The sequence below is a fragment of the Esox lucius genome, chromosome 19, assembly GCF_011004845.1.
Source record: "Esox lucius isolate fEsoLuc1 chromosome 19, fEsoLuc1.pri, whole genome shotgun sequence".
In the NCBI taxonomy this organism is placed as follows: Eukaryota; Metazoa; Chordata; class Actinopteri; order Esociformes; family Esocidae; genus Esox; species Esox lucius.
Window position 1 is genome coordinate 4074336 of NC_047587.1, and position 26080 is coordinate 4100415.

At 44.0% G+C, this 26080-nt stretch overlaps 2 protein-coding genes across 4 annotated transcripts in view; both read left to right on the forward strand.

The window, feature by feature from the left end:
* The first annotated feature begins 29 nt into the window (after window positions 1-29).
* LOC105018197 (CD81 antigen) lies at window positions 30-13691 on the forward strand. Its single transcript, XM_010883436.3, has 8 exons — window positions 30-343; window positions 2407-2521; window positions 10081-10178; window positions 10867-10941; window positions 11378-11491; window positions 11728-11829; window positions 12091-12174; window positions 12603-13691. Exons 1-8 carry the CDS (start codon window positions 278-280, stop codon window positions 12666-12668), a joined length of 720 nt encoding a protein of 239 aa, XP_010881738.1. The 5' UTR covers window positions 30-277; the 3' UTR covers window positions 12669-13691.
* A 415-nt stretch (window positions 13692-14106) lies between these two features.
* The window catches only part of LOC105018205 (plakophilin-3), a 34311-nt gene continuing 22337 nt past the window's right edge, over window positions 14107-26080 (forward strand). Inside the window, exons 1-2 of one of the 3 annotated variants that reach the window (XM_013138794.4) lie at window positions 14107-14560; window positions 19350-19524. In XM_013138794.4, the coding sequence (XP_012994248.3) occupies window positions 14474-14560; window positions 19350-19524 (262 nt within the window). In that variant the 5' untranslated portion in view covers window positions 14107-14473. Of the gene's footprint in view, window positions 14561-17781; window positions 17937-19098; window positions 19525-26080 lie in introns of those variants that run through there. The other 2 variants (XM_013138796.4, XM_013138795.4) reach the window with 2 other exon arrangements.

Sequence of the window (26080 nt, forward strand, 5' to 3'; positions counted from 1 at the left end):
CCAGACTCCCTGCCTATGTGGAGTTCAGAGGATGTTCACTCTCTTCACTGGTGGGCAGTGTCCCGTTACACGGTCATTAGAAGACAAAAAAAGAAGAAAGGAGGAGTTTCTAACTCATCTGGATGAGCTGACCTCGAGGTTTCTGTCACAAATTCGTGTTCTTGGACCGAGAAGCCGAAAGGTTCTTTTTAGAATTTAGTGGACGCTTTCATCTTACCGCGCGCACTGTCATTTATTTATTTTTATTCTAACTAGAAGAAACTGAATATTCGACGACATGGCAGTGGTGGGCTGTACGAAGTGTATCAAATTCATGCTCTTTTTCTTTAATTTCGTTTTCTGGGTGAGTCTTTCAACAAAAGCATATGTCGCTACTTCAAAATTACTTTCTCCGTTTCGGTGATAAGGGAATTTAAGTTACATTGTTATCGTTGCTTTTACGTAGACTTATCGTAGAACATTCTGTTTTAGCTGTGTATTTCTGCTTCACATGCGTTACAGTGTTATTAAACATGTAGGCCAATTCTACGAGAATCTCCCACACAGTCATTAGATGTGGGGAGACGGACACGGGTCCAGCTGGCGCTTTAACTGTGTGAAAACTGTACGGGTTTAAGAGAGTGAGTGAGATTGGCAGAGAGGTCATGAATAGAGAAGGGAATAGAGAAGGGATAATGAAATACCACAAAACCTTGGCAGGCCAAGCTGAAATGCTTTCTCCCGTGATCAACAGGTTATAGTCTCTAGGCTGTGTGACTGAATAAGTAACTGTCTTCCTGATTGTCGCACCAGGGCGGACAAAGCTGCGGTAAAACTGACGTCTTTTGCTCATTTTATTGAACGTATTTAATTCTGGGTCCAGAGTTTTTTCTGGTCGCTCAAGGACGCTCGAACTGCCCAGTATTCAGTCATTCTCACAGGGCCGTGATATCTTTACAGTTAATTCCTTTCAGGAAGAGTTTGAGGAAAAACTAGAGTGTAGGGTGTTTAATTAGTAGCCTGCTCTTGTATTAGCAGTGGTGAGTAGTGTGTGTGTTTGTGTGTGTGTATGTGTGTGACCAGGTCCATGTGTACATGTTGGGATCCAAGGTCCCCACAAGGCTTTTCGGTCAGTCCTCACTAGAACCTTTTGGTTTAAGTATTACAAGTTAGCATTAGTAGGGCATGGTGAAGTTCAGGTGTGAAGGTCAGGTTATTGAGCTTTAGGTTGGATTAAGGGTAGGGGATGGAGACTTGGATTGCTGGGTTAGAGTTAGGTTTCAGGTCCCCACGAGGACAGAAAAACCAACCTGTACGTGTGTTGTGTGTTGCGTGTGCGTTGTGGTAGCGAGCATGCGAATGTGGCTCTGTCCAGTTGTTACCAGATGTGCCAGGAAATGTAGCAAAATGTGGAGAGAGGGAGAGGAGCGAGCGAGATGGGTTTGAATTGTACTTGAAGTCTCTCAAAAAACCTTTGAGTGCTTGTGTAACGCGAGCTGGGTAGTTTTGGACCTGGCGGACTTCACTGTTGGTTCCTTTGCGGCGGGCAAGCTCATTTCTGTACGTTTAAAATATATTGAATGATTTGGAATGATGCTTGAACCCTGGTCAGACTGGAGAGATGGGGCACTAGAACAGGGTCTGTTTGGGGGCGGGGGGAGAGGAGATGAAACAGGTTTTCTTTTGAAATTCCCTTTGTTCCCAGTTTCTTACATTTCAAACTTGCAGCACTGATAGATCCTCTGGCTTTGGTTGTTTAGTAGTGTTTGGGATGTAACGTAACATCGACTGTCCCTTGGCAGTGTTTGGGCCAGCTAGGGTAACATGTTGGCAGTATTTGGGCCAGCTAGGCTTACATGTTGTCAGTGTTTGGGCCAGCTAGGCTTACATGTTGTCAGTGTTTGGGCCAGCTAGGGTAACATGTAACAGTGTTCGGGCCAGCTAGGCTTACATGTTGTCAGTGTTTGGGCCAGCTAGGGTAACATGTAACAGTGTTCGGGCCAGCTAGGCTTACATTAGAGTGTTAGGGTTGAATTCCCCTGAATTTTCATGTGAAATCAGAAATAAAGTTATGCAACCTCCTGGACACTAACAGCTCTGTGAGTTAGTTTCCCGTTTTACTGTGGTTTGTTTCTAGCCAGTGACAATCCCTCCATCTCCAATTTTTTACGCTGCAGATTTCATTTCCTGCATCTGGTAGGAAACAATGAGTGTCCATTGTCCCCAGAAAGGTTTTAACAAACATTGACAGGTTGGAGTAGCTCTATTTCCAACAGTAAGGAAAGGAAATAGAGTAACCAAACCTAAAACTCAAAAAGCACAAGGGAGAATCAAAATGCTTTATAAAACAGTTTGTTGCTCTCTCTCTCTCTCTCTCTCTCTCTCTCTCTCCATTCCCTCTCTTTCCCTCCACTCTCAATGTCACAGTTGGCAGGAGGGGTGATCCTGGGAGTCGCCCTGTGGCTTCGTCATGACAACCAGACCAGCAACCTCCTCATGCTGCAGTTTGAAGGCCAGCAGGCTCCTAACACCTTCTACATCAGTAAGTTCTAAACTCCCCAGGTCGAGCAGTGGTCCACGTAGGAACACTCCTCCACGGATCATACCAGCCTTACATGTGGTATCCAGACCACCTAATCTTCCTTAGGGGGTTTCTCCCCCGTCTTCCTCACCGCTGACCCCCTGTCCTTCCCCCTCCTCCTCAGGGGTCTGTTTCTGCCCCCACCTGTTAATCCATAAATCACACCCTCAACCCCCCCTCCCTCCACAGGATGTTACTGTTATTAGAGGGCCCATGCTAGGACAACTGTGCCCCCCCCCCCATTGACTTTTCATGTTTAACAGACAGCAGGGATCATGTGATTTAGAGTCAATAGCTCCAGAAGCAAAGATCCATGGTTGTGGACCAATCCAAGGGAAGAACCAGGACAGGAAACGATGTAGGCCTGCTTGGCCCCAGAGTGGCCCCTCTCTCTCTCTCTCTATCTCTTTCTGTCTGGGCCTCAGAGTGTCTCTCTGTTTCTCTGTCTGGTCCTCAGAGTATCTCTCTCTCTCTGTCTGGTCCTCAGTCTCTCTCTCCCTCTCTCCCTCTGTCTGGGCCTCAAAGTCTCTCTCTGTCTGCTGTCTTTCTCTGTCTCTGTCGGGGCCTCTAACTGGCCTGTTGTCTCCTTGTCTTTGAGTGCAGATGTGATGGTCACAGTGACAACAGATGGAGCTGGGGGCGGGGACGTATTGGGCAGAGGAAGCAACGTGAGGTTGAGTGGGTGTTTAGAGATGCATAAGTGCAAAGCACAGGATATGCATTGAAGTAGGCTTCTTTAATGGGAATCCCAGGCCCAACGTTGATTGGCCGGGTGTCTTTGGGGTGTGTCCACCCCCACGTCCTGCCCACGCCCCCAGCAGTGGCCTGTTATTTCTGAACAGCAAAGGACTACTGTATTATTTCACCCATCAGTCCCTTCTCCTCCAGCCTCATCCCCCGTAATGCACGGTTAGAAATATACACTGCGCGGTCTGACTCGTTCAACTGTTTCAAAGGCGTGTAGGCTTCAGCTTTTTGGGTTTGTTGTGGTGGTAAAATATAGTGCGCTCTTTGCGCCCATTAATTCAAACTTGGGCTTCTCCCCTACCAGTAGACTCAGTAAGTATGGAGTGGATCAAACTCCAGGAGGAAGCTGTGCTTATTATAGACAGTAACAGCCCAGCCCAGCCCAGCCGGGCCGACTGATGATTGGAGGGGAACGGCAGGGCAGTAGGCCCACCCAGAGCAACATCAAGGGAGGTTTTCTTCTTTTTTCCCGAGCCCTAAGACGTACGCCCTTGCATAATTTAAATAACCCTGTACATCTGGACTCGTTATAAATTAGCATTGACGTTGGACGGTTTTAGCTGGCTGGCACACCAAACTGGTGTTTATGCAGGGCTGGAAATGTTTAAATATACAGCCGCCACTTTACTTTTCTTACGGACTGTCTGAAGTTGTCAGTTATTGCTGCATGTCAGTTGTCGGTCTCCAACTAGTGCATGGCAGAAAGAAAGACAGGAAGACTGACAGGCAGACAGGAAGACTGACAGGCAGACAGGAAGACAGATAGACAGGAAGACTGACAGGCAGACAGGAAGACAGACAGACAGGAAGACTGACAGGCAGACAGGAAAAAGGACAGACTGGAAGACAGACAGACAAGCAAGCAGGCAGATAGATATACAGGCAGACCAACCGACAGACAGGCAGGCAGACAGGAAGACAGACAAGCAAGCAGACAGACAGAAAGTTTTGGTGTAGAGGATGTTATCCGTGGTCTGCAGGTGATGGTCTGTGGTCTGTGTCCGTTGTTGATTCTATAACTGACTTGTAGATTGGGATGAAATGTCAGGCATGATTAAATCCTCATACATGAGGTTCGAGTTGGGATTAGATTTGATTCTACTTTATTGTCAATGAACAAGTACAGTACAACAAAATGCATCTAACCAGAAGTGCAAATAGAAGATCTGAAAAGAAACTTAATATCCGTCATCTGATAAAAAAGAAGAAACTATTTCCATTTGTAATTCATGGTCACAGACCATATGACATAGAAAGGTCAGTCAGTAATCAGTTGAGTCAGAAATATTCTTACTGTCTGATTCACAGGAAGCTTGATTACTATCAAGCTTCCTGTGAATGGAATGTATCACAAGAATGTGAGCTTAGAGTGTTAGGTTGATTATTTTGAATGTAAGGTTATTGTTAGGTCGAATAATTTGAATGTGAGGTTTGTTGTTAGGCTTCCTCATCTTAACACTGCCCTTTAAGACACATTTGATTCCCCCTGGGACCAACAGAAAGTGGTCCATATTAATCCACCCAGGGACATGGCAGCGCCCCTGTTGCCAGCCCTGGAGTCCAACACACCGTTTGCCGAACACCACAAAAGGCTCTGTGGCTCTGAACTGGCACTCTGTATGCAGGTGACATCATAGACTTCTCACACATCATCATGTGCTCACAGACAGCCAGACCCTAACTGGGAGAGCACAGAATAGGCTGTACACAGACGTCTGTCAGAACCAGTCCAGAACCGCTGCGTGGTCCCCAAACTAAGAAAGTTTTCATTGGAGAGTTGTTTTACGTTCTCCTCTTTAAACTGGCTTAGTTGTTGGAATTTAGAAGGAACTCAATTTGGGATTTTGTTCCAAATAGAGGATTTTCACCGTTGTTTGCTGACTGGTCTTTGTTCTGTTGGGATTACACAGAGAGGCTGGGGCTAAATGAAGTTCTCTGGTGGTTTAACATAGTCCTTGGATACGTCCCAAATTATGGCCTGTTCCATTTATTGAACACTACTTTTGACCAGGGTCCATTGGGCTCTGGTCTAAAGAAGTACCCTATGTAGGAAATAGGATGCCATTTTGTCCCTCTAGAACCTAAAGGGTGTTGTCATAGTGACCAAGGGGAAAGGAAATAATGCTGTTCATTGGTTGTGTTTCAAATCACACCCTAGTCCCCACGCAGAACTTCCACGTAGGCCCTGGTCAAAAGTAGGACACTACTTAGGGAGTAGGGGGACATTTGGGACTCGAAAGGCCTTGCATAGCTGAGACTGTGGTCTGTGGCAACACACTGCTCAAAACAACAAATATATTAACGCTGAGAGCAAGAGTCCTGGTGTCGCTGGGCCGCGCAGAGAGGGGGAGAGGGGGAGAGAGTGGGTGGAGAGAGGGAGAGATGGACAGAGTGGGTGGAGAGAGGGAGAGATGGACAGAGTGAGTGGAGAGAGGGAGAGATGGACAGAGTGGGTGGAGAGGGGGAGAGATGGACAGAGTGGGTGGAGAGAGGGAGAGATGGACAGAGTGAGTGGAGAGAGGGAGAGATGGACAGAGTGGGTGGAGAGGGGGAGAGATGGACAGAGTGGGTGGAGAGAGGGGGAAAAGGAAGACAGAGAGAGAAGGATAAAAAGACAAAGAGATAGAGACTGAGGGAGTGGAGGGTTATACAGGACTCTTTTAGGCCGCTCTGTAAGGATTGATCAATATTGTGTGTCCTTGTTCTAAGTAGCAAAAATTGTAAAACAATGTTAACCTTGTGTGGACGTGGGGCTATTGGGACAGGACTATTTTAGGATTAGGGATTTGTGTTCAAGTTAAAGTAGAGGTTAGGCTTAGAAGTTACAGTGTTCGGGTTTGGGAAAATAGCAAGTAGGTAATTCGTCTCTCTGTGTGTGTGTGTGTGTGTGTGTGTCTGTATGTGTGTCTGTCTGTGTGTGTGTGTCTGTGTCTGGTTGTGTGTCTGGTTCTGTTTGATAGAGCCGTTCACAGAGCTAAAATAAGGCTCAACTTCAGTGTACTACTTGTGACATCTAGATATATCTGTGATTGTAGCCCAATGTTTTCACAGTTTTTATAATATTGATTCCAAGCCCACACACTTCTAATTCTGTGAAGTTTAAGCAGCAAGCAGGGTTGCTCCTGTAGTACTGGTGGGTTTTACCCAGCACCAAGACCAGTCTGGTAGGAGTTGTAGGTTTTTATACAGTACCAAGGTCAGTCTGGTAGGAGTTGTAGGTTTTTATACAGCACCAAGGCCAGTCTGGTAGGAGTTGTAGGTTTTTATACAGCACCAAGACCAGTCTGGTAGTAGTTGTAGGTTTTTAAACAGTACCAAGACCAGTCTGGTAGGAGTTGTAGGTTTTTATACAGTACCAAGATCAGTCTGGTAGTAATTGTAGGTTTTTAAACAATACCAAGACCAGTCTGGTAGTAGTTGTAGGTTTTTATACAGTACCAAGATCAGTCTGGTAGTAATTGTAGGTTTTTAAACAATACCAAGACCAGTCTGGTAGTAGTTGTAGGTTTTTAAACAGTACCAAGACCAGTCTGGTAGGAGTTGTAGGTTTTTATACAGTACCAAGATCAGTCTGGTAGTAATTGTAGGTTTTTAAACAATACCAAGACCAGTCTGGTAGTAGTTGTAGGTTTTTATACAGTACCAAGACCAGTCTGGTAGTAGTTGTAGGTTTTATACAGTACCAAGACCAGTCTGGTAGTAGTTGTATGTTTTATACAGTACCAAGACCAGTCTGGTAGTAGTTGTAGGTTTTATACAGTACCAAGACCAGTCTGGTAGTAGTTGTAGGTTTTATACAGTACCAAGACCAGTCTGGTAGTAGTTGTAGGTTTTATACAGTACCAAGACCAGTCTGGTAGTAGTTGTATGTTTTATACAGTACCAAGACCAGTCTGGTAGTAGTTGTATGTTTTATACAGTACCAAGACCAGTCTGGTAGTAGTTGTAGGTTTTATACAGTACCAAGACCAGTCTGGTAGTAGTTGTATGTTTTATACAGTACCAAGACCAGTCTGGTAGTAGTTGTAGGTTTTTCTGAGGGCACACATTGAAAACATGTTGAGGAATCACGAGAGGAGAATATAGCTCAATAAACCAACTACACCATTTTTATGTTTTATTTTTTGTAATTTCTATAAAAATAATATTGGGATTCAAACTCTAAATAATAACGTTTGGACAAACCAATGAAGGCATGAGCCCAAACAAACTTAAACTGATCTAGTCAACACAATAAAGGCCTTTTTACTTTACAAATCCACATGAGGGTCTGGTTTTGTACTATTTTCTCCCCACTGCAGTAAATGTCGTAGTTAGTTAGCTTGCAGGAACACACAGAGATTGCAAGGGTCGGACCGGAGATCTCTGTGAAGGATGACGGTCCTCAACCTGGGCTGCTCAACCTGGGCTCCTCAACCTGGGCTCTCCCATTGAAGTGGTGATAATGTGAAGGCCCATATTCCGCTACCCAGGGAAAGCAGAGGTCGCGATGGCTGGACTGGGGTCACGTTGAAGGAAGTCCGATTTCCCCTCCGGTCGGCTGGAGGCCCGAGGGGTAAAGGTCACAGAGGGTAAAGGTAGAGGTAGTTCACGAGGAGGGGCAGGGGTGGGTTTCCAAACCCCCGGGTCCTGGTTGGAGTGAGTGTGCATGCTTGGGGGCCCATATTAAATATGGGTGGTCCTGGGACTCAAACACACTGCCCTGATGCTGCAACACCCATGCTTGACCAGCTAACTATAGGCTAACAATAACATGAACATCCTTTCCACTGTTACAACCTCTGCACATTCTACCAGTTGGCCCGTCAGAGTTCCTGGAGCTGGATTGAAGTAGGCAACCGTAACACAATAGAGTGTGTATGTGTGAGTGTGTGTTGCCTCCTCCCTCAGGATGGATCTGGAGCATTCTCTTACTTCCTGCCCCAGTAACAGGATGTTATAAGAGGCCACATGACATCGTTTGAGTGCACAGGAAAGCCGTCAGGGAAAGACTGTTGACTCCACAACAACAGTGGGTTTCTGGACGGACCATCTGCCCCCTGGTGGTGGTTCCCCACATAGACCGGGATTCAATCTGATGCGCATTATCAAGCAGTGCACAAGACGGTAGACAGTGAAACACATTATCAAGCAGTGGACTAAATGGTAGACAGTGACACACATTATCAAGCAGTGCACAAGACGGTAGACAGTGAAACACATTATCAAGCAGTGCACAAGACGGTAGACAGTGAAACACATTATCAAGCAGTGCACAAGACGGTAGACAGTGACACACATTATCAAGCAGTGCACAAGACGGTAGACAGTGAAACACATTATCAAGCAGTGGACTAAATGGTAGACAGTGACACACATTATCAAGCAGTGGACTAAATGGTAGACAGTGACACACAATGCACTCTGTATTGGTTACGCCGGCATTCAAATATGCAGCGTAAGAGTCTGTATGCACATATTCCACAATTCTCTGTGGGCCTGCCGTCCTGCCTAAAGACTGATGGAATCAGGTGCTTGGCCTTGGTCCCTTGCCTGTCTAGCACAAAGGCCCTGTGATCCTCTGCATTGCGTCCCACATAGATTGGACCCCAGGTTCTTTGTCATCTGGGGGATTCTCTTGTGGCCTTCTGACAGCCTTCTTTACCAGGCAACGGTACAGGAAGTCACCACACACTATATGGCTGGTGGAGTACTTGTAGGTTTTTATATGTCTGGTGTAGTAGTTGTAGGTTTTTATATGCCTGGTGTAGTAGTTGTAGGTTCCTATATGGCTGCTGTAGCAGTTGGTTTTTATATGACTGGTGAGGTAGTTGTAGGTTTTTATATGACTGGTGACATTCAATCTGTGAGTATTTGTTTTTATTAATGAAACACTCAGTCCACCTATTCATCCCCTGGGACTAGACACCTATTCATCCCCTGGGACTAGACACCTATTCATCCCCTGGGACTAGACACCTATTCATCCCCTGGGACTAGACACCTATCCATCCCCTGGGACTAGACACCTATTCATCCACTGGGACTAGACACCTATTCATCCCCTGGGACTAGACACCTATTCATCCCCTGGGACTAGACACCTATTCATCCCCTGGGACTAGACACCTATTCATCCCCTGGGACTAGACACCTATCCATCCCCTGGGACTAGACACCTATTCATCCCCTGGGACTAGACACCTATTCATCCCCTGGGACTAGACACCTATCCATCCCCTGGGACTAGACACCTATCCATCCCCTGGGACTAGACACCTATTCATCCCCTGGGACTAGACACCTATTCATCCCCTGGGACTAGACACCTATTCATCCCCTGGGACTAGACACCTATTCATCCCCTGGGACCCACCGGTCCGGACATTCTCAATGCCCCCTTTTTTTGTTGTTTTGGGGTGTGAAGTAGTCTGTTTGGAAACACACTGTGCCATCTGAGGGGTCACCCATCTGAGGGGTCACCCATCTGAGGGGTCACCCATCTGAGGGGTCACCCATCTGAGGGGTCACTCAGAGCGGAATAATCTTCATATTTCATGGCTGATGCGCCCATTGAAGACTCCCAACTGTCCCAGAGATCCCTTTCACTGTAGGCGGTGTGCCTGGAGTGTCTGGAGCTCTGCTCTATGGGTCTCACTGGACTGAATCCTGCCGTCTGTCTCCACTTGACATTAACGAAAGATCGAAGTTGAAGAGGAAATGTTCTTTTTGTCTTTGTGGCTGGGCACAGGGTTTGTGTCAAGACTCAGGCTAATAGCCTTCTTCTCCTTTAGGCGTTTACATCCTGATAGCGGTCGGAGCCGTGATGATGTTTGTGGGGTTCCTCGGTTGCTACGGTGCCATCCAGGAATCCCAGTGTCTCCTGGGAACGGTGAGTGACTCACCACACGAGGGCAGCAGGATTCTCAGGAACTCAATGGAAGGGGGCGGTTCTTGTGGGTTGGTGGAAAGATGTGCAGGAGAAGGTTTTCACTGTTATACCCCTGTGAAATCCTTAGACTCTCATTTTAGCACAAATGCACTTCATTCTTCTCTCTCTCTCTCTCTCTCTCTCTCTCTCTCACACACACACACACATACACACACACAAATGTACATTCATGCAACACACAAATCATTTCTGACCCTAGTTACTAGACATGTCTGTATATATATTATTGTTTTTGTCCAATATATCAAAAGTTTTAAATTTTCACAACTCTCATGACAGATTATTATTATTTATTTTCAAAACTGTATGCACATTTTCATTTTACCTAAGTACATCACACAAAATCCTCAATAAACATGATCAGTGTCTCATCTAGAAATCCATGTCGCAGTAGTTGCCTAAAACACAATATATTTAATAGGATTCTCATCTCCATAAAATTGTTTTATTATAATTAAATTAACATTTGGTAAAACCCTCTGGCTTTTAATAGCCGTTGTGTCTGCAATTTGAAATGTACAGTAATTCCCTCTCTAAGTTTTGTCAGGAACCTGCCAGAGTCCCGTAAGATCGACTGAGTTTCAAACAAAGGTTGTCAAACATGGACTTCTTTTTCTTTCTTCGTCAGTTCTTCTTCATGTTGGTGTGTCTGTTTGCCTGCGAGGTAGCAGCTGGAATTTGGGGCTTCAGTAACCGAGACACAGTAAGACACACACACAGTCACACTTATACACTCACATGTACAGTACGCACACACCCACACACACAGACATACACACACAGATACACTCTCAGCGATATAAGCACACATCTTTTCTTCACTCAGTACAGAAAATGCTGAAAAATATAAACCCCTTCATTTCCTGTGGGGCTAAAACAAGTCCAGAAAACCCTCCACTGTTTGATTTACTATTAAAAGCACACACACACACAAAGTTTTCTATTTTCTTTCGAGCACCAGAACAATTATTTTCCCTAACTTTAGCCTGACCCTAACCTTAACTTCAGCAACTTAACTGGTCTGCCTAAACCTAAAATAGAACCTGAATTCTGACACTCACCCACCCACAAACCCAGTCAACCATCCCCTTTTCCTCCACACACTCACTAGTGCCACCAATCTGTTATGTTTGTTGCAGATCTCCAAGGAGATGATTAACTTCTATGACGGCGCATACATCAAGTCAGTGGATGTTGTTGACTCCCCGACCAAAAAAGCTGCTGTCAAAGTCCTGGAGGTGTTCCACGAGACGGTACATCTACACGATCACCCTCAGGGTTAAAAACGTTTGGACTGACACTTTTATGTAGAGACCACGTGTGTGAAGATGGACATGAACTGACTGTTAAGTGAAAAAGAGGCGCAGCCAATTTGACAGTTATTACAGTTAATCGTCCCACTGGTGGTTGTGTGTAGAGATGGTTCTTAGGGCTCCTCGGAGCAGAACGGACCTGTGTGGAGAATAACTGAGCCTTGTTCCCCCCTCAGCTGGAATGCTGTGGCAAAGGAGACGACTCCCCCTTATTCACCCAAATAGCAGGAACCTTGTGTCCCAAGAAGGACCTGGCCGACTCCTTGCTGAGACCCCAGGTACACTTTGAGTCAGCGTCCGCCAGCTCAAGAATCACACTGAAATTCCAGTTAAATAATACCTCACAACGACAAACACACACACATAGACACACAGACACACACAATCATCTCCTAGTACTCTACAAGCTATTAAATGGGGAAAGGTCCCAGCCTTTTCCCATTAAAAAGTGAGTCACTCTCTCTGCACGACTGTGATCATAGCAGCTGGCTAGAGTGACAGTCCTGAACATTTCAATTTTACTTTCTTCCACACACCAGAGCTGCCACCAGAAGCTGAAGGACCTGTTCTCCGAAAAGCTCCACCTGATTGGTCTAGCCGCCCTGGTGGTTGCTGTCATTATGGTAAGTAGTGTTGCCGTGGCGACAGGAGTTCTTTTCTCTGGTATTCAGTTCAGTAGGACCCATTGTGCTACAGTGTGTAGGTTTTTACGACTTAGTTTGCCTGTGGCTGTTACCAAACTATCCAGCCAGACAGAGGGGGATTATGATCCGTTACCAAACTATCCAGCCAGACAGAGGGGGGTTAGGTTCCCAGCTCGGCTGTTGTCTGGCTGTGTTCATTAAAATGTATTTTGGTTGCAGGTAGAACTGTTTTTGTGCAATGGAACCCAAAAGGTTCAACCACAAACCCAAAATAACTGCTCTACCAGAAATAAAAAGGGTTCCCCTGTGAGGTTAAACAAGCCTTATTGAACCCTTTTTGTTACTGAGTGTAGCTATGTGTTTCTAAGATTGAAGCATCCATCTCTGTGTGCCCTCTTCTTCCGTAGATCTTTGAGATGATCTTCACCATGGTTCTCTGCTGTGGAATCCGCAATGCCACCCCAGTGTACTAGAGACGCTGAAACACCGAAACTAGAAGCATAGAACCACAGAGCCTATAACAACTGAAACAACAGAACCCAGAACCATAGCAACATGAATCTAGAACGTAGAACCTTAGAAGCACAGAATGATAAAACCACAGAACCTAGAATCAAGGAGCAAGACACACAACAAATGAGGGATTTAAGGGGACTGATTCTCTACACACCGAAGCCATTGACGGGGATTCAATATGTTATGTTTTGTGTTGTAGTTCCAGTTACATCTTATGTACATTTCTATCAGTATTATGAAATAGAGACTAGATTTTATTACAGTATTTTCTTTAATGGTGTGTTAATATTCTTAATTTTACTGTTTGAGTCTGCCAGTGATTTTCGAGTCAAGCAGTGATCATTGGAAATGCAGCATTTCTCTCATGCTAAACTTTCTTTTATACTTTTTTCCTTTTTGATTCTCTTTTTGTGAAGTAATTCTTCAAGGTCAAAGATGTCAGTGCTTTTTTATGGTTACATGAACTGTGTATATTCATTGTGTCAGTGTCCAAAATGACATCTAATGTGTTCCTTTTATAGTAAACTTCTATTCCCACCGTGGTCCATAATGTGATAGTAATATCTAGTGGACTATTTAAGGAATAGGGTGCCATTTGGAACCCCAAGGAGTACTTGAAGGGGAATGGACGAAACGTGCTGTTGGCACTAATTATTGTAGAGCGGAGAATATTCGGGAAGAGGGGCCGGTGGCTTTAGGACACATTAGGTGTTGGTTCTACATACCGTTGAGCACCACACCAGCTGTAGAGATGTTGGGCAACTCATCTGGGTACAAATCCTCAATGGCACCCTCTTCCCTAAACCCTTTCGACCACAGCCCTTAGGCCAATTGTGCATTGTTTGTGGAACAGGGTGCGATTTGGGACACAGGGTGTCTGTTCGCCCCTCCTTCAAGACAACGGAAGAAACCCTAAATGCGCCTCGACTGAATTGCGCACATCTACAGTTTGAATAAAACCCGGATCTCTTTTAACTCTCTAGGACCCAGTGTGTTTCTTGTGATTTGAAAGTTGTAATTTTATTGCGCCCTGACAGTCCCAAGCCTGGACGAAGTGGACCAACGCACCCCCCCCCCCGGTAGGTGCCAACAGACACAACGCATTATTAACGCCAGTTCAACACAGAACGTCTCCACGGTGAACTGGTTTAGTCCACCTCCCCCTCCCCATATGCACACCTCCCCGGAGCACGAAACACTCCCAGGAAAGCACACTCCCTTCCACTGGTACACACCCTCTCCAGGTAGTTGTGGAACATCGTCACATCATTTTAACTGAGAAGTAGAAGATTCCGTCAGAGATTACTCATCGGCCCATGACAGATGGGGGGGGGGGGGCGGGGTGCAGATGAGAGACCTAGAGATATCTGGATGTCAGGAAACGTTTGTGATCCTGGGCTCTGGTCCGGCCACACGCAGGACAACTAAGGGAAGGCGTTTGCCTTTCCCTGGTCCTGTGTGTCCTCAGTGCTCTCCTCTAATCCAGAATTACCCCACACGCAACCTAACATTGCCCTTTGTGAACCAGAGCTGGCGCTTCTTCGTGTTTTCTTTGTTCCCTTCCAAGCACTGCCTGTGCTGAGGGCTACTTCACTGAGTAAGGTGTACTTACAACCACTGGGTTTTGTGGTTGTCCTGCCTGGCTATCTCAAGAGGAATGCACTAACTGGAAATTCCCCTGGATAAGAGGGGTGGGGGGGGCTTGGAAAGGCCGCCACTTGCATCAGATCTGCGGCCCTAAGCATACGGTCCGGCCAACAACATGGTCAGATTTATGGGACAAATACAGTGCTTAACGAAGTTTGTTTTTGACTACGTACTGATAGTCATTGGATTCTGCATTGCTCTGGTGAGTTTTTGTATATTCACTCAAACGTGGTGTGGTGTGGTGTCTGGCCAACATGCCACGCCTAAGAGCTGTTCTTAGGAATTAAACATTATGGGATACCTGGCCACACCTCATAGCTTTGGTATATTGGCCATGAACCACAAACCCAAGAGATGCAATATTGCTGCTATAAATCGTTCACCAAAGAAGTAAGGACAGGTTTGTGATGTCTGCGCTTTGGTATACAGCATGTATGTAACACTGCTTTCAGACAATCAAGATTCAAGCCACCCGGTAAATAATTTACTTAGATCTTGCCACACATTGTTATGGGCCATCCATCTTCACTCCATCCAAAATAAAAAATGGTAAGATTAGTGAAAGCATCCAAAACCACCACGTTTTGTAAGGGCAGTACTGCAAACAAATAAAAAACATCACCACGCCCATAGAAAATGGGATAAATCTCTGGAAAAAATACGTTAGATGGCAAAAATTCCAAATATCTCCTATAATTATAATTTGTTTATAATACAATTATATATTAACTAAAGTAGCTTATTGATGTAATTTTGCATTAAGTGTTGATTGCTAATAGCTTCACTTTTGTTATACAAAGGAGTTTAAGGGGCTGGCTCAGGCTAAACTGGATGTCATTTGTTAACATTATTAAACGGCAGATATACCGCCCCATTTCAAACCTTGATTTGCTAAAATCAAAGATGACAAACATTTCACTAAGTACAGCTCTGGAAAAAATTAAGAGACCACTGCACCCTTTTCTTTCCTTTCCAAAAAAGTTGAAAAGTAAAGTTTTGAGTGAGGAACAGAAGCGTTCAATTTGCAGTGGTCTTTTAATTTTAACCCCTCTGTTCCTCAGCTGTAAGGTCTCTCCCATAGAACGTTACAGTCACTCCAACTTAGGCCCATATGTTTTGTGCTCACTAGCCTGGGGACTAGGGTTAACAGTCTTAATGAGTGCCACCAGCAGCCTTGTTCAGTGCGGAGATTGTGTCATGGCCTGCACTGCGTTACTATGCCAAATCGTGAATGAATAAGCTGCCAACAAGATCCGAGTCCTGGGCATTGGGCATAGCAACTAACACAACAGCAACTAATTAAATAAACTATAATCTCAGAGGTGGGTGAACAGTACGAAAAAGATGAGTCAGGGCTGTTTCAGAAATAAAAATGTGCTTGAGCAGTGTTCGCAGGCATTTCCCCTCCACTACGCCACTGCCCCTACAAACCCAACACAAATTTCACACCATTCTATATGGTCAAGTCAGCATCATATCAACGTGAGCATGACAAACTGAATCAAGGATGGCCCCCTGGAAGACATGGCCCCTTGAAATGTGCCCTACATGCTCCGTCCTGTATTCGGCCATGAAGAAGAATAACCTTTAATTGCAAAATTACATTCACAAATACTCTGAGTTTTCCATGGATGGACCGCAATTGATGCTAAAAGCGGAATCATAATTGAGAAACATATTTGAAGTTGTCTTAAGCGGTTCATCCGCCGAGAACACCAAAATGTTGTCTTTCCGACCGAGGTTGTCGGAGATGAGGGGTGAGGTGGAGGAGTTTCGGAAACTGTGGTGTTATTCGGAAACGTAAGTAGTTTGGCCGTGGCAAATGGTGACAAAATGCATGTTATGATTCGAACCCATCTTACATATTCCGTTGAAACGGCTCGGCGAGTTGGGCAGCAACAGTTGAAAATTGACACCTACCGAGACGATGCAGCTAGTGAAGTTAAAGCGCAGATGCAGTAGGTGTGACGACTGAGTCAACCACTGACTGCACAACAACACGCCTAGTTGTGGCTGGATGTGTTCACATGCTGGCTTCCACTGTACAGGGCTGGGTTCACCTGCCCGGGAAGAAAACTGAAGGCTATACGCCCTGATAACCAAGTAATTCATGACATCTAAACCGACTGATACAGTTATGTTTTCGCCAATGTGTTATGTGTGGCTACAGAGTGTGTTATCATGTTCTTATGAATAGATTATGTGTGGCTAATTAATGTTCTTGCTGTAGATTAGTTGGCCCAAACTCTCAAGCACGTCTTGTGTGGTGATGGTACGTTTGGAGGTAGGAAGAGCCAATTCCCATAGCAGCTTGTATCCAGCAGTACCTGGATTATGTCTCGTACAGTACAGTCAGAAGAGTACTGTCCATTTCGTCCTAGGTCCTGACCCCACTAGGGAGTGTATCATAGCCACTGTGCAATTTCATGTTGTTGCTTGCTCTTTGGGGTTTCAGGCTGGGTAGCTGTATAATCACTTTGTGACGACCGCTGATGTAAAAAGGGCTTGACATTTGAATGATTTGATCATCTTTCTCTGTCCTCATCGACCGTGGGACTGCAACTGTAGTACACTGATTTGTGTCCCACTGAAAGTTAGCGATTATACGGACCCCCTTGTAACCCATAGCTAGGAAAGTCATGCTAGGAAAGGACTGGTCTTTGCATCTGCTCCAAGAGGACAAAATCCGGTTGGATACGCAGGGAGAGTCACAATCACTTCAGAGACAAAACCTCCTCATGAAGGTCACAGAGTCAGTGCCTTCTTCCTCACTCAGGAATTCCAGTTTTTATCTTTGTGGCAAGGTTTGTAGGCCGATTACAGGGAAAACGTTTTGAAAAGCAGCAGAGAAAATATATTTACTTAAACAGTAATAAGACACAAGCAAAGTTCTCATAAAATACCTTAAACTAATTTACATTTCTTACAAGTCAGAGCCTTTTAAGTATATTTATAAATATATATTTTCTCTACTTGGGTCAGTGAGTATGAGGGGTAGGGACGGTCTAGAACTTACAAATTAAGCATGACATGAAACTCTAAACAGAAATCTGATGTGCTTCATAACTCTTAATAACCTTCATTCAGTAGAAATGCATTTACTGTTACTGCTTGGTGGTTGTCCCACAAAGCTATCTTCACCTCAGTGAAACGCACTACCGCAAGTCCCTCTGGACCAAAGTCTCTGATGAATTCCTTACAAAAACAGCCATGTCAAAAATGTCCTTGTAATTTCCTATTTGTTTCGTATTGTTTTACCTAAACCTTCAAACCTGTTCACATATCAACCATCCATACATGCACACCAAGACAACCCCCCCCACTGCCTTCACCTATGCTCATCATTTTCTCACGCTGTTGCAACTCTGACGCAGGTCACACAAGGCCTGAGGATTAAAGTATTCATGACAAAGACGATCTTATAGGGCGTGACCATGAGGTGTCATTTATAAACATATATTTCACATAATTTGTTTCCACAAGACAATATCGCTCACTCACCAACAGCACCTACACGGAATCTTACCTGAGACTTACCTGTTCTGGTCATTACTACCTACCCGGACTTCATGGTGATGGTGAGTACAGCCACAGTATGAGCTTGTGGCTGCCCTACAGAAACCACTGGTAGACAATGGGATTACTCTGAAATACACACATGCAGAGGAATATTTGTATGTTTTATTGGAATTAATTGGGGAAAATTCAAAATGTTGACTTTTTCAAATCATGGTTGACTTAAACTGTTTCAAATCTTGGGTGACTTAACAAGTGCTATTACTAACAATGCTAGGTAATGGACGGCAACCACATGGACTGAAGGACACAAAGCTTCAGGTTTAGTAGGGTGGATATAACAGGACATTTGGGTGTGAGGCACGTTTAACACTAGGCTGTACCCTGCTCTGCTCCATAGACAAAGGAGATTGAATCTGACAGTGGGAATTGGGGAAGCGACTACGCCTGATCTGTAGAGAGTAGTTGACCGGATTTCATACTTCCACACAAAAAAGACAGTTTAATCTATGCAAACACATAAAGATAAATATTAGGTGTAACTAACATTATAGTTGTGAGAAATATTAGCAGGACCATTATAAGCAGACACTTGACAGTTCAAGAAATTACTGTGTCGAAATCTCGCGTTAGGGCTACAGGCAATGTGTTAAAGGAGGCGCTCGCCCATCGACAGTCATAGAACCAGACTAAAGGGATGCGCCTTGGGCACTTTTGCGAACTGATCCGACAGCCTGTCAGCCTGTTGCCAAGGTAAACAAGCATGGCACGCAACAACGGAGGTTTTTCACCACGTTAAACCACACGCAATTCTGTGATTTCCCCAAATCTGACGTCATTTAAAAAGCATTTTAATCTAAATCATAATAGGTACATTTAGATATAAAAAAAATACATTTTAGGGGTGAAAAGGCGCTATTGAAATGTGGATATTGTTTTTAGCCTATTCATATTGTTGCTACTATATTTGGAAATATAATGAGTAGGCTATTAATGCAATAATAATACATTGACATTTTAGTGACAGCTTTGAAATTCGTATATTAATATAAATATCCACTTATTTTCATTATTCTACTGAGGCATCCGTCCACATTACGAAATACATAGGCGAGCTTTTTTTTTTTTGTTACCTGTGTCAGGTAGGGCCATAATCTCACACAGACTCCACCCTGTTGTTATTTCAGCAGACACTCTAGTTCATTGGTGAGGGTGCAGTCCTTCGGGAAGTATCTCACACCAGAGCAAGAAAGTCACTGCAAAACACCGACTGAACTGATTACCACATTTTCTATTTACGGAACAGAATTTATATCGACTAGATTGAAAGGCAGAAGGCTCTTCGTTGGAATACTTGGGACTTTTGTTTTCTACTAACCTGCAGTGACTGGCTGTTTGATTGTCCGTCCAACTGTTTCAACCAAGTTCAGACGATGAGTTTTAACCAAGAGCATGTCTTCATGTCCGCTTTGCAGCCCAATACTTCTGTCAGCACGTACGCTGTCCCGTCCGACATGAACCTCGGGGGGATTGGTGGCGGCATGTCGGATGATTTTGCTCGGGCCAAGCGGGTCCAGGATCAGGTGGCTCTGCGGCTGATGGAGAAATCCAAGTCGCTCCCGCGACCTAACTCCCACTACGCCACCTCAGGTAGGCTTTCAAACTAGGACAAAATGTCACATGCTCGGTACCATAAACTCGACCCTGTAAATTACAGTAGTGCTAGTCATAGTTTTAACCTTGTTAATTCCTGCGCTCATAAGTCATTTACTGAGCTTTTTTTTTTTAAACTAAGACTAAGAATATTGATTCGGTCATTGGCCATACAAACGATTTTATATTTGACTTAATATAGTGTGGATACAATCTGACTACCTGAAAAAGTTCCGCAAATTCAGCTTACCCAGTAATGTTATTGGCCCTTAGTGAACACTAAAACTGAACAAAATCAAATAAAAAACGTCCATCTTATAGGCTGGGTTTCGGGTAGCCATGTTATCCTTGAAACGTTATCAGTATACTGTGCAATGTGCAAACTGCTTCTAGTGTGACAGAAAGTGTAGCTTTTTAAGTGAATGCAGTATTTGTGTGTTTGTGAGAGGTTCAGATGTCCTCACCAGTATAATAAATACCAGTATAGTAAATCACTAGTTAGGACAGTTTGACGGTCCTCAATTAAGTTCTCCCAAGTATAGCAAAACGAGCGTTTGCGTGTGTGTAATTGAGTTGTCTGCGCGTCACTTACTACGCTTGTGAACTTTTATTTCTATGCTTTAGCATTGGAGGCAAACCGTCGGTTCCCAAACACACACATCATAACCCCACATTTATGCCTCCCCTAGCCGGGAATGCCTAACCCTAATTATAACTCTGTTCCCAATTATAACATTTGCCCTAAACCTAACATTGAACATGAAACATTTCCCCTTTATTCAACGTTTTCTGATTTAACAATAGTTTTAGGACATGTTTACAGTCAAGTCAGAAACACACACACCTTGACTAATATAGAAAGTAGAAGAAAGAACAAACCTAGGCTCACATCTAAACTACATGGTGCCGTGCCCTCTGGGTTTTAGACCAGCAAATGAAAAGAGTTCATGGTTAACGGACAGGCCCAAACAAGCATGGCTTTCATAAATTCAATGGCAGGTCCAGAGAGAGGGTGAGAGACACCAATAAAGAGGTAGAGAGAGAAAGAAAGTCCTTCCTGTTGAGCTAGGCAAAAGATCTCTGGAGAGACAAGGCCTAAACGTAATGAGAATGCCTCAGGGAGCTCCAGCAGATTGGGTTACAGGTCATGCTCAGGTTCAAGCTGCTGTAGAGAAACCTATGACTCCACAACTACCAGACGACAAAGACAGGTGGAAAATAACTTCCGTCAGACCAGGTTCAGTTAGGTTGAGGCTTGTCCAGGCCGGGATTCTTTCAAGCCGTAGCAGTTTTTGTTTATTCACAGTATTCATCCAGACCCCACACACTTCTAGTTCTGAAGAGAAAGATCCTATATATGAGAAAGGTCCCCCTGGTAGTATTTCTGTGTTTTGATTAGGGATGGCTCAATACCGCGTCTTCATGTCCAATACCGATATTGCAACATCCGATAGTCTTTTCCCACTTTTTAAAAAACATTCTCTGCCTGGATGTGTTTTTCTTTACCTAGCAACTGAAAAAACATCATGCTCACACTGTGAAATACTCTACTCCCGTAATAAAAGAAATGCATTGCCCACAACATTAGTCAGTTATGCAATGCAAAACTGGAGCTTCTTTTTATTAAAACGTTTTCCTGATTGGTCGGCACAATTCAAGCATACAGAATAAAATGTAAAGTGCATCTTCGTGCAAGAGTTTAAATCTGATTATTCAGAATAACAGAATAATTATTATTGAATTGTAAAATACTGGATATGAACAACACTCAGTGTAGCCAATGCACAGACCTTAACATAGCAAAAAACAAGTTGCAATGTAGACTATAAATGAAATAACTATACCTTAAAAATAATAGCATCTGCATGGCATCTTAAGACACTCACAAATGTAACTAGGCTTTTACTCCTGATATCAAGTTAGCTGCAGTGAAAAAAGTATATCCAAGGGTAGAACTTGAAACACATTTCACATTTCCTAGGGTTGAAGTGTATGTAAAACACTTGTATAAAGAGTATGAAACCAGCATTAAAAGATTATTGCAATGTAAACTAAACATTTTGGTTAAAGTTTTCCCCTATGGTGATAAGACATCAGGAGCTGCCTGACCCTTAACAACGCAAAAAACCACTGGCTCATCTTAAGTTTGTTCACTTTAACATGACGGGCAGATTCTTGTTGAGAAAGATTAGCATTTCAGGCTTCTCAGCTGTCAGCCTGCGCCTCCTTTCATCAGTAATAATGGACGCTGTGCTGAAGAGCCTCTCACTCTCTACACTTGTTGAATGTGAACAGAGAAATGTAGTCGCCGTGACAGCCAGAGAGGACAGTCTAGGTTGGTTGACTCTCCAGTACAGTAGTGGATTGTCCGAACGCAGAATAGTTGGCTCGCTGAGGTAGGTCTGCATTTCAATGGGTGCACTTGAGGTGGTTGACCTCGGTTCTACTGCACTTTCCTCCAGGATTTCTTTAAAAACTCCTCCAAGGCTGCGGATGCTTGGAGCCTCCTCCCGTGAAGTTTTCCTCGTTGGCTCTGAGGTTGCTGATTTAGATGAGGTCCCACCTGCAGGCTCTGAGGCTTTTGATGTGGTCTGGCTCCTCAACACTCTTTTCCATCTGCCTTACCTCTGCGTCCTTTGTATGTCTTGAGATTTATGCATTTGTGAAGTACCTGGAACAATACAAATGCAAATGTGTAATATTTAAAATGTGCCTAACCTTATCAGGTGATTAATCCTATTGTGAAGGCTGATGCTTGATATGAAATACTAATATTGACCCGCCGAAATTACCAACAACAGAATGTAATTATTGCATTACAGCATCTAATTACAGCATCAGGGCTAACATACATTACCAATACATGATTTAATCCTTAAAAATAATTCCTAACGACCTAAATAATTAAGTGCTTGATTTCTAAGAGCAGTCTTTTCGTCTACCGATAGCCAGTCAATCACGTATATCACGCTGTGATTGCAGTCCCTCATTCATAGGAAGTTGCAGGACTTGCGCGAAGCATCGCAAACTGGCAACTCCAAGGAGATCGGTTGCGTTTATTACGTTACTTACAGAACTGCTTTTTGCAAAGTCAAATTTGAATCTATTCACTGAGCTGTCAGACTTAGTGATTACATTATTGTATTAGGGGCAGTCGGTCACTCAGTAAGAGACATTCGCTCCTCTAGGCCGGCTCCGCTTACGCGGTCCGGCAAAAAACGACCTGGTTATCTGAACATAAATCCACTTCTACACAGTTCTGAGTTGTTCTTGAGAAGAGTTTTCCAAATGTTTTAATATACCGGTAGAAGGGAAGGTGGCTTCAGTGCGGGTCAAGACCACGTTTTTAGCATATTCTCCACAGGACGGCCTGTTCAGCACCAGGTCATCAGGTCATGTGTTTTCCTATTCTGACCCATCATGTTGTTTGCCCTAATTGACATCACGTGGTGGCATTAGACTAGCTGGCAATGCTTTCTAGTATGAGGTGAAGGTCAGTTTCAGAAACAGATAGTATGGTCTATGTGTTACATGGTGTTAGTCATCTCACACACAAGTTGGGCCCTCTCAGCGCAGGCCCGACTTTGGGTCAGTTCTTCAGACTGCGGCGTGGTGTGCTACAACATAGGCTATGCTAAGCTCGCACAGTGTCAATGCGGATTTTTGTGCTCACACAGAAACGGTTTCATTAGAAAGGGGAGTGGATGAGGGATTTGCATTCTCTTTTGTGAAACTGTTTTTGTGATTTACGGGTATGACAACAAGCTCGCAAAGCTGTCTACTCACAGTAAATCTTCTTTCAGTTTCACAGTCCCCCCCCCCCCCAAGACTGAGACACACCTATGAAGAACATCAATATGTTTTCTATCTTGGTCGATGGTGTTGAAACAGAAGCCGTGAAACTTCGACATCTGTTTGTGATACAACAAAAATTTTACTAAAAGGAGTGCTGTGAGGAATCCAGCATTTGACATCTGCAAGGCAGAATGTTAAACAATAACATGACTTGTCTCTGCCTCTCCTCCCCTTATCAAATGTGACCAGAATAGCATTAGCTAGTCCAGAGTGGTTTAGGGGAGGGGGATACTACAGCGTGTCTAAAGTTAGTATGAGAATACTGGAATAGTATTCTCGAATACTAGAAATGTCTCAGACAGTTTTTGTAGAAATAAATATTTGAAACATTAGCTTAAAACTATTAGCTTAACTGCATCTGTCTTCTGGTATTTTGTGCAAGTAGTACTGTAAATATCTTAAAGATGGCCCCTTTCAAAAATATCAATAAAATCCCTCTATCAAAGTGCAGCATTGATCATGTCATAGTATATTTATTAGTTGGCCTATTTAGTTTTGCTATCTATATCATCCAAATTGCTTTCTATCAGTTAATTTCATGGCAAACTGACATTAGAGTGCCCATATAAACACCATGTTACAAAATGGGAGGTTTAAAAAAAATCTTTGTTATTTGCTAAACTCCCAGATCTCTGTCTTTACTTCCGGGTGTGTTGGTTTTACGGTTGAACAGTGTCAAGTTACACAGACCGGAGTGGTAGAACACATTATCGGGTGCTTAGTAGCCTAATTAGGCTCTAGTCACTAAACTTGCTGCTTCTAACTCTGTCTCTTTGAAGGTAGATAATCAATCACGTTATCCCATCTATTGACCAACGCAGGATAAGAACTGTGTCATACTCATTCCACAGCGGGCGTAGTGCGCCTACACTGATTAATTAGGTCACCTGATTAGTTTGGACCTCCCCTCACCTCGAAGTCTAGGTCTTAATTGTAGAAGAGTTGAGAAGAGAAACCGAAAACCAGCCGACAGACCTACCTGGCAAGGAAAGTGGTAGTGTCAGGAACAGTATTGTCATAAAAGTGCGATGTCAGCTATCAACACAGCATGTATGTTTTTTCTAGTTTAGGTAAAGCACATTAGCAGTGCAGATGTGGGATTTCTCCTATAAGGGATTTTAACTACGGCCCATCTAACTAAATTCGGCTGTAGTGTATTTACCTGACTGGGTCACATTATGCAAGGGGAAATATAATGGAAGGGCTGCAAGAAGACAAGAAAAAGATCTGGAAAATAACACAGATGTGCACACCTGTTTATAACATACTTGAAGCGATTAGCACATTATTCAACATCCTTTAGTCCTATAAGGGAACACAGAAACAGTAAAACAATAGAACGCGTACGTGCCTGAACGATATGCCTGAAGAACATATAATAAAATGTATGTGAACGTTCAGTTGGGCCTGCGAGATGTTTCAGGAAAATAAATCACTAAATGGCTGTTGCTCAACCCTGAGACTGACTGTGAGGGAAAGATTGCATCTGAGTGACAGCGGTATTGGGTGTGTCTGGGTGTTGTCAGCAGACCTGGGCTAGGCCCGTTCCTCTTTACCTCCCTCTTCCTCAACTTATTCTCCTCCAACTGGTTTGCCGTGGGCCCCCTGCAGCCAACCATGAAGCTTCTGGGCGCACACACACACACACACACACACGCATGAATGGCCACATGCACAGTAACACACACATGCCCACACACAGGAACAGTTCTATGTGAGATTCTGCACTAGGTTATTAAAGGATCTGTCACTACCACTCGTATACACTCCTATCATTTCAGTTGTGTTTCGTCATGGAGGAAATATGTAAATGTGATCACACCAGAGAACCCACTGCCCTCCCTGGCCCTCAGCAACATGTATCTGAGGGCCGTATCTCCCCAGGACAGGGTGTGATGTCTGTTTAAACGCAGAGTGTTGATCCACTGTGTTCCCATCTGCTCACACTGGACTACAGTAGCTGCATTTAAAACACTGTCCACACCTACCTGTTTTAAATTCAGAAGTCAGCCTGTTGAAACAGAAAACTGTGTCCAGCCTTGTTCAGCTAGTTTCACTACAGCCAGATTACTGATGACTGTCTGAGTGTGTGTGTGTCTGAGTGTGTATGCGTGCATGGGAATGTGTGTCTATTTCTCACACGAACGTGTACATGCACATACAGCTCTGGAAAAAATTAAGAGACCACTGCACCTTTTTCTTTCCTTTCCTTTCCAAAATATTTGAAAAGGAACTTTTTGAGTGAGGAACAGAAGCATTAAATTTGCAGTGCTCTTAATTTCAACCCTTCTGTTCCTCACTCAAAACCTTCCTTTCCAACTTTTTTGGAAAGGAAAGAAAAAGTTGCAGTGATCTCTTAATTTTTTCTGGAGTTGTACATTCTGTAAGCTAAAAGCTTTTTCTAGCATTCCGTGCTTTGCTTTTATGGGTCGGTATGGTGAGATGCTTTGTCTGTCTCTATTTCCTGAGGACATTGGGTTGGGTCCCTAGCAGTTTATGCAAGGGACAAGGCCGAAAACCAATATTAGGATGGCAGTGATCTTCGGGCCCTCAGGCGACACTGTATAAAAAACATACACGATTCTTTAGTGGAAATCAAAGAAGAAACCATATATTGACAAGATCCAGAAATGCCGCCGCCTTCTCTATGCCTGAGCTCATTTAAGATGGACTGAGGCGAAGTGGAAAACTGTACTCT